General features: G+C 29.3%; 3 protein-coding genes across 3 annotated transcripts; 2 read left to right on the top strand and 1 right to left on the bottom strand.

Annotated features, from left to right (window-relative positions):
- The first annotated feature begins 637 nt into the window (after positions 1-637).
- On the top strand, positions 638-1,524 carry LOC149063174 (uncharacterized). The gene is given in 2 exon segments (XM_089216855.1): positions 638-1,357; positions 1,360-1,524. Coding segments are annotated over 2 exon segments (816 nt in total). The 5' UTR covers positions 638-645; the 3' UTR covers positions 1,464-1,524.
- A 1,079-nt stretch (positions 1,525-2,603) lies between these two features.
- LOC149063175 (uncharacterized) lies at positions 2,604-3,354 on the top strand. Its single transcript, XM_089216900.1, has one exon. It carries the CDS (start codon positions 2,622-2,624, stop codon positions 3,285-3,287), a length of 666 nt encoding a protein of 221 aa, XP_089073026.1. The 5' UTR covers positions 2,604-2,621; the 3' UTR covers positions 3,288-3,354.
- A 1,184-nt stretch (positions 3,355-4,538) lies between these two features.
- Positions 4,539-7,657, bottom strand: LOC149063176 (zinc finger MYM-type protein 1-like). Its single transcript, XM_089215553.1, has 6 exons — positions 7,654-7,657; positions 7,515-7,580; positions 7,367-7,432; positions 7,219-7,284; positions 4,897-7,136; positions 4,539-4,703 (listed from the first exon to the last, which is right to left on the bottom strand). The coding sequence occupies exons 1-6, from the start codon at positions 7,655-7,657 to the stop codon at positions 4,539-4,541; spliced, it is 2,607 nt and encodes an 868-aa protein (XP_089071679.1).
- Between the last annotated feature and the right edge of the window lie 6,559 nt (positions 7,658-14,216).

A 14,216-nucleotide genomic window follows, 5' to 3' on the forward strand; every position in this document is an offset into this window, starting at 1 on the left:
ACCAACGGTAGTTTAGAAAGGTCACATAGAACTTTAGCCGAATATCTAAGACATTACGTAGATAAAGATTTAAATAATTGGGATCAGTTACTACCTTACGCACTATTCGTATATAACTCGACAGAACACACCGCAACTAATTACCAACCGTATGCGTTGTTATATGGAAGAGATTTAGATATACCAGTAAAATTAAAATGTAATCCAGAACCTAGGTATAATTATGACGATTATGTATTCGATCTAAAACAGAAAATGCAAGAGTCGCATAAAATCGCGAGAGAAAGGTTAATACAAAAGAAAATAAAATCTAAAAATCATTATGATAAAAAGGTTCACAGTGAGGACTTAAGGATAAAAGATTTAATATTACTTAAAGATAAAACCCAAAAGAATAAACTAAGCGCGTTATGGAAAGGACCATATGAAATTCTAGAAGTACTAGATAGTGAAAACGTGGTAATAGCGCGAGGTAGACAGCGGGTCACCGTGCATAAGAACGATGTAAAGAAATACTATGAGACCATGGTATAAAGTAAATAAAAAAAAAAAGGATAATTAAATATTGTATAAAGAAAAAGTAATAGACATGATAAACTATATAATGAAATTATGTCAATGACCAGCCATTGCAAGGATAAGCTGATGGAATATGAAATCTGTTCACGGTTTGATAATATATTGAAAACGATGTTCCAAGAAATCTCTATACAACGAGAGCAAATGTATGAATCTATAGGCAGATATGTGTCCGATAGCAAGGGTGAGTCGACTACGAAAGGTCATAGGGCTAAGCGAGGTTTAGTAAACTTTATAGGATCGGCTATGAAAACGTTATTCGGAGTATGCGATGACGACTGTACGAAGGAAACAACCGAACACATAGGTCAGATAGAACATAGTAATGAGAATATGATCCATATACTTAAAAATCAAACGACAGTAGTAAAATCAGCCATAATAGGTGTAAGTACGGCTGCCGTCGAAATAAATAAATTATATGGGGAGTTGGAAGAAAAACAAGGGATGTTATATAAAAAGATTAGCGAATTAGCAAACAATACACACACACTAGAAACTCTGATTCTCACGAATAGAATACACAGTATTTTCACGGCATTACTAACACAATACGCATACGAAACCACCACGATCAGTGCGATTATAAACGCAGCTAGAACGGGGGTACTTCATCCGTCGCTTATAACGCCACGGGAACTTGCAAAACATCTAACTGAAATTAAGTTAGTTTTACCACTCAATTTTAATTTACCAATGGGTACAAAACCGAGCGAGATATATGAACTAAGCAAAATTACTAAAATGGCAGTTTTTTATAGCGGTAATCAAATAGTTTTTTTAATTAGAATACCTTTGATCACGGAAATAGAATTAACATTATACAGGATTTTACCTATACCACACCCGATAGAAACACAATTAAACGGAAATATAGATTATAAACACAGTATCATTCTAAAACCAGAATTCCAATACATCGGTATTACTAGAAATCGTAGGCAATACACCACGTTTATGGAAACGCAATTACTTCAATGTAAGGAAACCGAAGTTTTTACAATTTGTCCAGAATTTCAACCTATTCAACATGAGTCGGAAAACCAACCATGTGAAATAACGTTATTTAAAAATCCGGATACTCTACCAAGCTCATGCGAGGCAGGTATTATCATATTATCTAAAAATATATTTCATAAATTAAAATATGCAAATGCATGGATCTATACAACTAGTGGGGAAACCTTAACAATAACATGCCAAGGAAATAGAGAACCATATATAGTAAAGCTAAAACATCAGGGGCTAATCAAACTAAATCAAGACTGTAGGGCATATGCAGAAGATATCATATTGAATCCAACGAGAGACATTAAATCTAAATACTACGTTAACTTTATACCACGAGTAGGGGAAGGAAAATTGGTAGCAACGCTTCCTAGGCAAATTAAAAACTTGAATCTACCTAATATAAATACCAGACATGATTCACATCAATTAGATAACGTAAATGATTTAACACATTCTTTAGACGACGTACAAAGTATGATCGATGACGAAATATTTAGGCAATCGGGACATGTGATCGATAATGAAAATAATAGTTACTTGATATATATAATAATAGGATTGATGACCTTTGCGACAATACTATTGTTATTTATATATATAACATATAAGTGTAGATTAAACACTTGGGAACCGATTAAACCACGATATAATATAACCCCACACCCTATACCAGCAAGTCGAAGTACATTTTATGTTGATACACCGATAATTGCGGAAGAAAGACCTAAAAGTCCACTACTGGGGGATACAACGGACAGATTGTCCTTATCTCCACCAAGAATAAAAGATTAAATTACTGTAAGGGAAATGTAAAATAATTAATATTAGAAAGTAATAAAATTAAAAAAAAAAAAAATATAAAAATAACAATTAAGTATAATTCGTAAATATATAAGATATAAGAAGATATAAGTATAATATAATAAAGTATAGTATAAAATAGGGGGTAAAAATAGATTTAAAACTATACATATTAAAAGTAATGACCTATTAAATTAATCAACAGAAAAGAAACACACAAGTTTGTCATCATGGATTTTGAATTTTCGATGATAAATAGGACTGATATGGTTCTGATATCCGGGGCCATATCCAATAGTTTGGACAGATACAAAATAAGGAAATTGGAGGGAAGACCGTTAATACTACCAACCAACACGGAGGTCAGACCTATATTGGACCGAGAGGTTGTGGTAGTAAGAAAAGAAATTAAACGTATTTTTAGATGTAAGGAAGTGTTGAGAGATACTTGTTTAGGACAGTTAGAGTTAAGTTTAAACACAGAATTAAATAATTTAGATAAGGAATATATAGAGGAATATTTAGCACATGGAGATAAAATTAATATAATCGTACTATGGAACGGACATTCGGATGTAAGAGTATTACATAAATTAAAAATAGACCAGGTTCCGGTTCTTAACATTACTTGTTACGACACGAGGTTCGACCAAAATTTCAGCATAAGGTTAGAAAAACTAGCAAATAAAGAGATAATATTCGAAACCGATATCGGAAAGTTCGATAAAATAGGGAGATTGCTGAACCTCCAAGAAACACATGATGTAGTTTGTAAAAAGACACATAATATAACACATGCCCATGATCCTCGGACTGATGTACAATTTACAAAATGTATATTTGACCACGTGATAAGAAAAATGGGGTATGATAATTTAATTAAACATTTTAGATAACTATAGGTAGAGAATAGAAAACTATGGATGGACCGCTACGACTTGAGACCTATGCAAAAGAGTCGTAACGGATATGTCCAAAGGTTGGAATAGATAAAGAACACCGGAACAACCGGATAGTACCTATAGACTAGAATATATATATATACACTTAAAACGTATAGAATGTATGGTTAAGGGAATTAAATTAAAGGGATAAGTTAGTTAGAGGAACTTTATTAATATTGTTATAAAAAAAAAAAAAAAAATAATAATAATGTAAACTATGGTTATGGGAAAATATTATTATTAGTATTATAGGACAATTATGTTAATCAAATAAAGAAACAATTAATGGAATATACATGTACTACTAACACAATCTTTATTATTATATAAGTACAAACAAAAAAAAAAAAAAAAAAAAAATATATTATTAATATAACTATTAACCAAAAATATATCATATTATATAAAACATTATTATTATTGTAATCTAATTATTGTAAATGCGATAAGCATATAGATATATTTATACATTATAATCATTGCATGTAAAATTACGAAATTGTAAGAACTTGTAAAACATATGACATTTGAATTTGTACACAAGCTAAAGCTTGTAAATGTAAGAATGTAAAGTAACTGTTACAGATACTATTTAAAGATTTCTGTCTTGAGGACAGAAACCTTTTTATAGGGGGGAGGTGCTATGTACTGACGTCCCGCTGAGACATCTAAACACGCATATACACGTAGATATGTATAAGTGACCCTGGGGCGTATGATTTCGCCAACCAATTCTATTGTGTAGGACCTCAAAATTCGATAACATTAATGTCGTCGGGTTATGGAGATTACGTGTCGCGAATAACCAGGATGTGGCCGACCGGTCGCATGGGCGTGGGAAGCTAAGATATTAAAATAATACACGCGTACGCTTTTGCACGACTCGGCCATGGACACATACGTGTCTTATCGATAGGAGAGGAAATGCAGAGAGTAGGACTATCTGGACTATATAGGAGAGCCCCGATTAGACCCAATTCAGACGTGAGCCACCAGAGTCAGAACCAGTGGCGGCGTGAACTATTTTATTTTATGAGGCAAGTATAAATATTCGACCACCACCACCTACATTTTTTTACACAGGCCCGTGGGGGCTTCGCCCCCACACCCCCAATTCACAATTCTACAACAGTAATATACTTTGTCATTTTAATATCAGAAATATAATAAAATTACTTATAATATATTAATAACAATAAATCTTTATTTAAACAATAAATTATCCCTCAATAAATCTGATGTTGCTGCAAAAGTATCAATGGCCAAATTATAATCTATGTTTATATCTCTTTCACAGTTTAAAATCATCAAACTTTCTAATCGGTCTTCGCTTGTAGTTGATCTCAACCTTGACTTTATCAGTTTTACCTACCATTGAAAAAAATTAAATTAGTATTTTATTATTTTATTGAGTATTATTGTAATAAAAATATTATGACAAATTATAAATTGCTACAAAGATTAAAAATAAAAAACATAAGAGCTTTATGGGATTTATTCTTAAGAGGACGCTACCCATGCATTTATTGTTTTATTAAATATATTATAAGAAAACAATTACTTTAGAAAATGCTCTTTCTGCACTTGCAGAAGATGTTGGAATTGTAAGTAAGGCTTTGTATGCGTAGTGGAGATTTGGAAAACTGTGAAGTATTCCAAAGTTTGTTAATACTTCGAGTAGTTGTTTTGTATCAACTCCTGCACTGCTATCAGTGTCACACGTTTCTTCTTCGGAAGATGGTTCTTCAATATCGCTAGCTTGATTATTTTCAAACAAAAATGTTGTTTCATTGTTGTGCAAAAGATTTGGAGACATACCATCAATAAGAGCATTTATTGATTTGCTAAATATTAAGTATTCATTTTTTAAAGCAAGTAGGTCTAGTTTTGGTAACCACCTACAAAGTTCTTGAAATGCATCAACTGGTAAATTTGGAGTTCTTTCTTTCCCAAATGATTTGATGCGAGCTGGTGATAATATACTTAAGTCTTTTAATATTTCTCTAGATTCTTTAAATCTATTTGAAATAGATGATAAAATTGTATCTAAAACAGTGAAGTACACAGTAGTTTTATAACGATCAATTGCCAAAATTTGAGGTTCATCATGACCAATTTCACCAGGCATAAGTTTTCTTTTCCTTATTCTAATTTCTTTGAACATTTTTTCAGCTAAATTGTTTTCTTCTGCAAAACTTTGAGCTTCATTAATAAGATTTAAAAATTCTTTTTCTGTTCTTAAATTAATTAGGCTCTCTTTAACTTTATCAATTAATACAATAGCTTGAATAAAATCCAAATTTTTTGATTGTAAATATTTTGACAGTGGCGTAGTTGCAGAAAATACTTTTTGCAAAAACAACATTGTGACTACAAATTTAAATGCACTAATCGTAGTGGCCAAACTAGACGCTTTAGAAGAAGTATCTCGATCTGAGTCAGGTGATGATGATAGGTGATTTAATGTTTTAATTAATGCCTTAAATTTTTCATAAATCACAATTGTAGCTCTGTCATGGGATGTCCACCTAGTTGTTGAAAAATGCTTTAAACGACGCAATCTCATTTTTGGATACAATTTTTTTTGGTATTCTACAAATAGTGCAGTCCTTTTTCGTGCTCGCATAAAGTCATTTACTGATTGAACATCACCAAGGAATACTTTAGTTTCTGTACAGCAGTCACACATGTCTACTATAACCAGATTAAGCTGATGCGCAAAACACCAAATATATAGAGCATTTGGATTTTCTTGTTGGATTCGTGTCCGTAGGCCAGAATATTGCCCTTGCATCGAGGCGGCACCGTCATACGCCTGAGCACATAATTGAGTCTTCCAGTTTATTTGATATTTTTCTGTAATATTAAGAAAAACATTGAACATTCCTAATCCAGATGCATCCAAAGTTGTATCTAAGGCAATAAGGCGTTCTTGTATTTGACCTTCTTTATTTATATACCGAATAACAAAACACATTTGTTCTAATTTGGCCACATCAGTTGTGGTATCAATAATAATGGCAAAAAGTCCAGCCTGTTGAACCTCTTTTAATATTTTGCAACGTATTTGTTCAGCTAATATCTTAAGAAGACAATTTTGAGTATCATGTGACATGTATGTAAGTCTGTTTTTCTTCGTGTTTTGAATTTTGTTCAAATGGTGCTGAATAACAGGATGGTACTGGGAGATTAATTTTAAAAGTTCTAAAAAATTACCTTGATTTATTGATAAAAAACTCTCATCATGACCTCTAAAGGCAATATTTTGTCTTCCCAAGTATAGTAATACATCAATAATTACTTTTAAAATTTCTCGATTTTCGCATACCTTTCTGTTTGCTGAGTGAACTATCTGTGCATCGATACGATTGTTGTTTGCATATAAACCACGACTAATTTCTGCTTGAAGGTGTTCAATTGCTGTTTCATGATTTTCTATATTCCTTTTCATATTTCGAAAATCTTGATTTCCTTCTGAGGCAAAAGAAGAACGATGAGCTTTTGGTAGGCCAAACAGTATACAAGTTATACAAAAAACTCTATTTAATGAAACAGAATATGATAACCATGACCGATTTACAACTGCACCATCAAATAACACTTTGTTGTAATAACTCTCATGAAAACATCTTGCAATTCTTGAAACATCAAATACTTTTGGAAAGCCATTTGCTAAATCTAATGGTGATGGTTGACAAGCACCGATTCCATGAAAATAACTTCTCATAGAGTCAGACATTTTAGATGGCCAGGTTCCTGGATCATTTTCATTTTTATGGCCCGAAATTACAAGTAACTGGTCTATAACATTGTTCAATTAATTTTATTTAAACAAACATAATATCTTTTAACAATATACAATTTATGAAAAAATACACATTACCTTCAACAACATCGTTTCTGCTGTCAATTTCAGAGTTTTTACTACTTGAAGCCAATAATAACTGGTCTATAACATTGTTCAATCAATTTTATTGAAACAAACATAATATCTTTTAATAATATACAATTTATGAAAAAATACACATTACCTTCAACAATATCGTTTCTGCTGTCAATTTCAGAGTTCTTACTACTTGAAGCCAATAATAACTGGTCTATAACATTGTTCAATTAATTTTATTTAAACAAACATAATATCTTTTAATAATATACAATTTATGAAAAAATACACATTACCTTCAACAATATCGTTTCTGCTGTCAATTTCAGAGTTTTTACTACTTGAAGCCAATAATAACTGGTCTATAACATTGTTCAATTTATTTTATTAATACAAAAATATATTTTTAACAATAAACAATTTATGAAAAAATACACATTACCTTCAACAATATCGTTTCTGCTGTCAATTTCAGAGTTTTTACTACTTGAAGCCAATAATAACTGGTCTATAACATTATTCAATTTATTTTATTAATACAAAAATATATTTTTAACACTAAACAATTTATGAAAAAATACACATTACCTTCAACAATATCGTTTCTGCTGTCAATTTCAGAGTTTTTACTACTTGAAGACAATAATAACTGGTCTGTAACATTATTCTGTCTATCACTTCCAGTTTCAGTTGGTAATCCTACAATTAAATGTTAATGAACTAATAATTTTTACACAAAATAAACTATAAATATTATATATAATCTATAAAAATGTACTATTTACTTTCACCACACTTAATCAATATCCATAAGCAAAATGTATTTGTTTTACAAATGTTATACAAATACAGAACTATAACATAATAATATACTTTCATGCAACAGTATACATTTTGAATAAAGCAATAGTGCAATACAACACAAATTATTACACAATTCAACTACAGTAAGCTTTTAAAAATTGTCTTATTCAAAAATAGAACTTAGAAGTTCATCTTGTAACTTATCTACTTACTTTACAATACATTGTTTGTCTCCATTCATACGGCATCTTAAAGTTTACCTGTATGGTGAAATATTGAAATTTGAAATATTCTTTTTGTTTCTAGGTATATAAGATGTTCTTATGTGTGAAAATGACTCATCAAATCCATTTTAAACATTTAACATACACATAACACATAATATAAAATATAAATAAAATAAAGGTATAAATATACCAAAGTATTATAGCAGTATTACCCATATTTTTCTTGGTAAGCTGATGATGGAGAATACAATGATTAAATATAAACACAACTCACAAGTCACAATTATTTCTAGAATGTTAAGACACTCATGCAACAAAATATTATAATTATTGATATTTCATTATGTTACATACATTAATTTTGTTTTGTAGGTATAATATTTTTCTATGATAAACTAGTTAGGTATATAAGGTTATGTTTTTTTAGTTTGGATATTTTATGAATAATTTCAACTGAGCTACAGTGATTAATGACAATAATAAAATATATTAATATGTAAACACAAAAAACACAGATGTTTTGATTCACAACATAGATGTATTACTATTAATTTAGGACACGTACGTTCGTGTCTTAAGATAAGATTATATACATTACCTGATACACATTTTGATACATTTAATTCATCACTTTTAGTGATTTCACCAATAGCTGTCACATCTAAAGATTCAGCATCTGCCATATACAAATTAACAAAACAAAATGTTATAATAATTATTATTGTTTAACATAGACAATTGAAATAAACAAACATTTTTTTTTTGAATGAATTAATTTAACTAATCTTAGTTTAGTTGAATAATAATGTTATTAAAATAAAATAATTACCTGATAAGATATTTGTTTTAGTCGTGACTGAAATATTTTTAGGAGATTTAAAATAATTACTTAAATTTGAACCAAAGTAATTATGACTAATTTTTTTTTTTTTATTGCACTTGCAAGCCTCTAAATGTCGACCCCAATTTACCGAGTTCAAATTACCACGTTTCTTACCACAAACGCATACTGACCCTACTGTCGAACTCATAATTTGGCCCAAAAAGAAATTACAGTCCAGTTTAATATTGGTCACAATATTTGTCACGAGCACAACCACGAACAGAATATGAACAACAAATAACAATACATAAAAAAACTTTAAAGTTAAAAGTAACATAACCGTCAATTCGTCTGCAGGAGGGCACGGCATACGTTATCAATTAAATATTTCATATCAAAAACGTGGTTACGGCCTACGGGAAACAAGCCGACCCCGCACAGCGTACCCCGCCAACGTGGGAGAAACGTTTACATAATATGTATGACTTTGGGTCTAATATCATGTTAGTACGGGAAACGTTTTTCGGAGGTTTAGACTTCAGATCATAGGGAAACAAAACTCCAATCAGCTGATCGAGTTTCGCTTCTATATTGTTCTGTGATATTACGTGCATCCACAGACCACGATCCACCATTGTTGCCTACAGCCCAACCATGATTTAAGATAGACTATCTTAGTCTATCTTAAATCATGAGCCCAACCAACGAAGGGGAAATAGTGTTAATAGATAAATAAAATATTGACACAGATATAGATAATATTATCTATATCTGTGAATAATGATGATAAAAATAATGATATAATATTATCTTTGATAGTGTTACGTAGTGTTACCACAATGGCACCAATATACCGCGTTATTGTACACTATACAACATGTACTATAGTTAATAGTGTATACTGTATTTCCAGTAAAAGTAACTACGTAAGGTTAGTATAGTTAAGTAATACTACTAATACTAATAAGTAATAGTATTAATTGATCATACTCCATATGTGGTTTTTAATATCCGTTCCCGGGGGTACCACCACCTAATTGGTCGTGAGGCAATTGCCTCATGAAACACCCTATCACGCCGCCACTGGTCAGAACAAGCACCTTCACGCCAGACACCAGTCCAATTTAATTATTCGGACTTAGAATATTTTACAACCAAATCATTTTGTGCAGTAAAAGTGTTTTATTTACATAGTAATCAAATAAATATCTAATAAATTAATCACAAATTAAGTTGTTATACTTATTACACCCAATCCATCTACCTCAACACCAGTCGTTTGTCCTCCTGTATACTGGGACGCTACATAATACTATTGATTATAGAATAGACAAATAGACCATGCTATATGGATTTTCGCCGACTACAATTTTAATTATGATAGCTGCCGGTAGGTAGCGTTGTATGAATTAATTTTATATTATTACTACTGACGGCGAATAACATATTCCTAGACCGGTTTGAGGTAGTGACAGAAAAAGCGATAAGCCTATTAATGACTTTATCATGGATAAACCTATATTTATTATTTTCTGAGCATTGCGTTATGATTGCCACTATCGCTAAATAGTATATTCACAAAATTGTTAATTTTTATGTCGAATTCTACTACAGAAAGCAATAATTAATTAATTTCATTACGAAAGATCAATTTTGTTTGGAATGTTACGATTCAGTAAAATCTGCTTTGGGCGGAAATATTTAATTGAACATTACATACTATACTAGATTTACCAAGTTTTAAAAATAAAGCAAATCTTTAACCATATTGTAATTTTTAATTTTATTGTATTTTCATACTTTATAAAATACATTGTTTTGTATTTTTGTGTTCAAATTTTAAAATAAATAAAAACTCAATAACAACATAAATAATATACATAATTAAATTATTAATATAATTTATAAATAAAATAATAGTTGTGTTTTGTTATTATAAGTACATACTGAATGTGTTAAGTTTAAAAACCAACTATAAGTCTATATAATATGATGAAAAACGATTCTGAGTGAAGATATACCAAGATTGCTAAACTGGATTAGAAATAAAATACTAGGTTTAAAGAATAAAAAAATTGTCTTTATTATTAAAAAAACCCAAAATAAGGGTAAAATACATTTATACATTTATATTGAAGCATAATTATTAGAATAAAAGTAAATTGTGATGTTTGTTGGTTCTGAAAAGAACCGTTTAATAAAATTGAAACAAATAGTCTTAAAAAAGACTATTTAAAAATTTAATGCTAAGTCCTGAAAAGAACTGTTTAATATAATAAAAATCAATGCTTAATCCTGAAAAGAACTGTTTAATGTAGTTGATGTGAATTGTCCTAAAAAAGACAGTTTAATGTAATTGATGCAAATAGTCCTGAAAAGAACTATTTAAAAATCAAAGCAAAGTCCTGAAAAGAACTATTTAATGTAATTGATCCTTAGTCCTGAAAAGAACTATTTAATGTAGTTGATGTGAATTGTCCTAAAAAGGACAGTTAAGACTGCTTCTATATTGTTTTATGCAAATAGGTACAAGGTCAGAACAAGAAAAAATGTATTTAATTTATTTAAATATGGTTTAATATTTTTAATTTAGAAAGTTTTGCTAATTTTGAGGTAGTTGAAAATAATTTTGTTTTATTAAATATTTTACAAATTAAAAGTTGTTCAATTATGTACATTTTATGATCTATGCAGTTTGTCAATGATTCATCAAGCCATTTTTTAATTGTATTATTATTTTTTAAGCACTCAGTTAGTTGAAATTTTATTTTCTTTTTATGCAAATAGTTTTTATAATTGCTTTCAAAAATATTTAAAATTTTATTTACTACATTATTTAAGCTATTTGATGGTGCTTTAAGTCCACTTTCATTATCAATTGAAGTATAATTTTTATTAAGAAGATGCAACTGCTTTTTATCATTTAAGTTTTTATCAACAAATAGTTCAAGTTGACATTGGTTACAATTAAATTTTTTCATACATTTATAGCCCAAATATCCTGCGAAATATGTTACAGAACAGTCTTCTAAAGTGACATCAATATTACTATCAGTATTATTTGAGTCCTCGTCAGATGAAAAAAAACAGAGAGATAAATTAGAATTACATTCTGTGTCGGAATCAGATGATAATTTTGAACTGTTAAAATTTATTTTATTTAGTGAACTAACTGGGTCAATTATAATTGGATTATCATCTTCTTGGGTTTCTTCACAATTTGTCGCTTTTGATGTACATAAAGAAAAAATACAATTACTTCTTATGGAAGTTCTAATTGTTCTAGCTGTTGGGTTTTTGTTATAACCACCATTTTGTCGAAAAATACTAAAGAGGTTTTCTAAAACATCCTGATTTAAACGATTAGTCATTAAAAATACAATATCATTAGATTTCTCTGCTTCAAAAAATTGCAATACACCTTTAATGGTCTGTGTAAGCCCTTTAAAACAGGGAGGTTGAGATAATTTTCCTTTTTTTAATTTTTGTAAATTTGTGAAGTATTGTGAAGCTTCTATTAAAAAATTTTTTACAGTACCTAGATCAGTTAATGTACAGAGGTATGGATTATGACTATATAAAGATTTACTATTTAAACAATCAAATAAATTATTAATAAACTCAATAAAATCTGCAGTATTCGATGAAGTGTTACTTTGAAGTTGTCCTGTTTGTATACAAGTTCGGATTGCTGCGGCCATGGAATTGCTTAATAATTGTACTGCTAATTTAACACGCATTTTTTGAAAAGAATTAGGGTAAATATGTGCATCTGTTATTTTGATGAGAGACTTACTTTTATGATTTTGTTTGTCCAACTCATATGTTTTTTTTATATCATCAAATGAGATTATTTTATTATCTTTTATATAACAGGCATTAATTAAATTATTTCTAATACTTTTAAGTAAATGAGGAACATCAAACAAAGAAAAAATTTTATTGTTGTTGATAAAAAAAAATGGATTATCTTCTGAAATATTTAATGATTTTAAAGTGCTTTGGTTGTTTGTGCCTTGATCGCAAACTATAATTTTGGGACACAACCCAACCTCAAATAACTTTTGTAAAACATCAATTATTAAATTTTTTAAAATTGTTTTGTTAACTCCAGAATGAACAAGAAAATATGCAATTGGAAATTTCCATGTAGAGTAAATACCTCGAGCCATAAATACTAAAACACAGTTAGCACTTTTATTGGTCCTCCCATAATGACCTAAATCTTCAAAACCTTCAATAAAATCAAATTCTTTGGAATATTCTATAAATTCTTTTATATACATTTCATCAAAACAAACAGTGCAAGCTTTTTCTTTATAATCAGATGACTCAAATTTTTTTTGTATATGACTGAAAAATAATTTACTAAAACCTGGTAAGAATTTTGATTGACCAATCCAACGACGAATAGTTGATGGCCCAGGTAAATTAACTTTTTGTGAACGTAAAAATTTATATGCTGTTGGTGATTTATAATATAAGTTTAAAGCTAAATTTTTTTCATTTAATGTCCACGGACGACTCCTATCTTTTAATTGCATCGTTACCATTGCCTTAGAATTAATTGATGGAAAGTTATGCATATTTATTGAATTCTTAGCATTATTATATGTTTTAAAAGTTTTAACTCTTTTTTTTAATTTTGAAATTTGAGTTATTTTATTATGAATTAATTTGTTTTTTAGTTTTAATTTTTGTTTTAAATTGATTTTTCTAGGTGTATCTATTTCTATCAAATCAGATTTCCTTTTTAAATTTGGGCTAGGCATGTCAATTATATTTGTTATTTTAATTTTTTGAGGTGTAGAAAAAGTTGAAGGGGGGCTCGGAAAAACTAACTCTACCATGTCTGGTTTTGAGTGTGTATATGTTTTAGTTGGGGTTGACATTATATTATACTCCTGCTGAGATTCATCATTCTGGTTAATGCCTGATGATGTAGATGGCTGTGTTTTAGATTGATAATTATAGGGAATAGCAGTATCTATCAAACGATTTTGAGTAAAATTTCCCACACAGCATTTGTCAATCAAAACAATTGTATAAATATTAAATTTGAATTGGGTTTCAAATATTTAAATTTAAAAGTTAATAAATTATTGATAACATATTTTATTTTTTACCTTTTAATCAAAACATTG

The sequence above is a fragment of the Diuraphis noxia genome, unplaced genomic scaffold (genome assembly GCF_037042655.1).
Source record: "Diuraphis noxia isolate RWA-SAM2 unplaced genomic scaffold, SU_Dnox_SAM2 contig0001, whole genome shotgun sequence".
NCBI lineage: Eukaryota > Metazoa > Arthropoda > Insecta > Hemiptera > Aphididae > Diuraphis > Diuraphis noxia.

Bases quoted from the DNA above. Each gene is read 5' to 3' on its own strand.
- LOC149063175 (XM_089216900.1), top strand. From the start codon at position 2,622: ATGGATTTTGAATTTTCGATGATAAATAGGACTGATATGGTTCTGATA.
- LOC149063176 (XM_089215553.1), bottom strand. The intron at 7,285-7,366 runs GTAATGTGTATT...ACAATGTTATAG, and splicing joins CAGAAACGATATTGTTGAAG to ACCAGTTATTATTGGCTTCA. The intron at 7,137-7,218 runs GTAATGTGTATT...ACAATGTTATAG, and splicing joins CAGAAACGATGTTGTTGAAG to ACCAGTTACTTGTAATTTCG.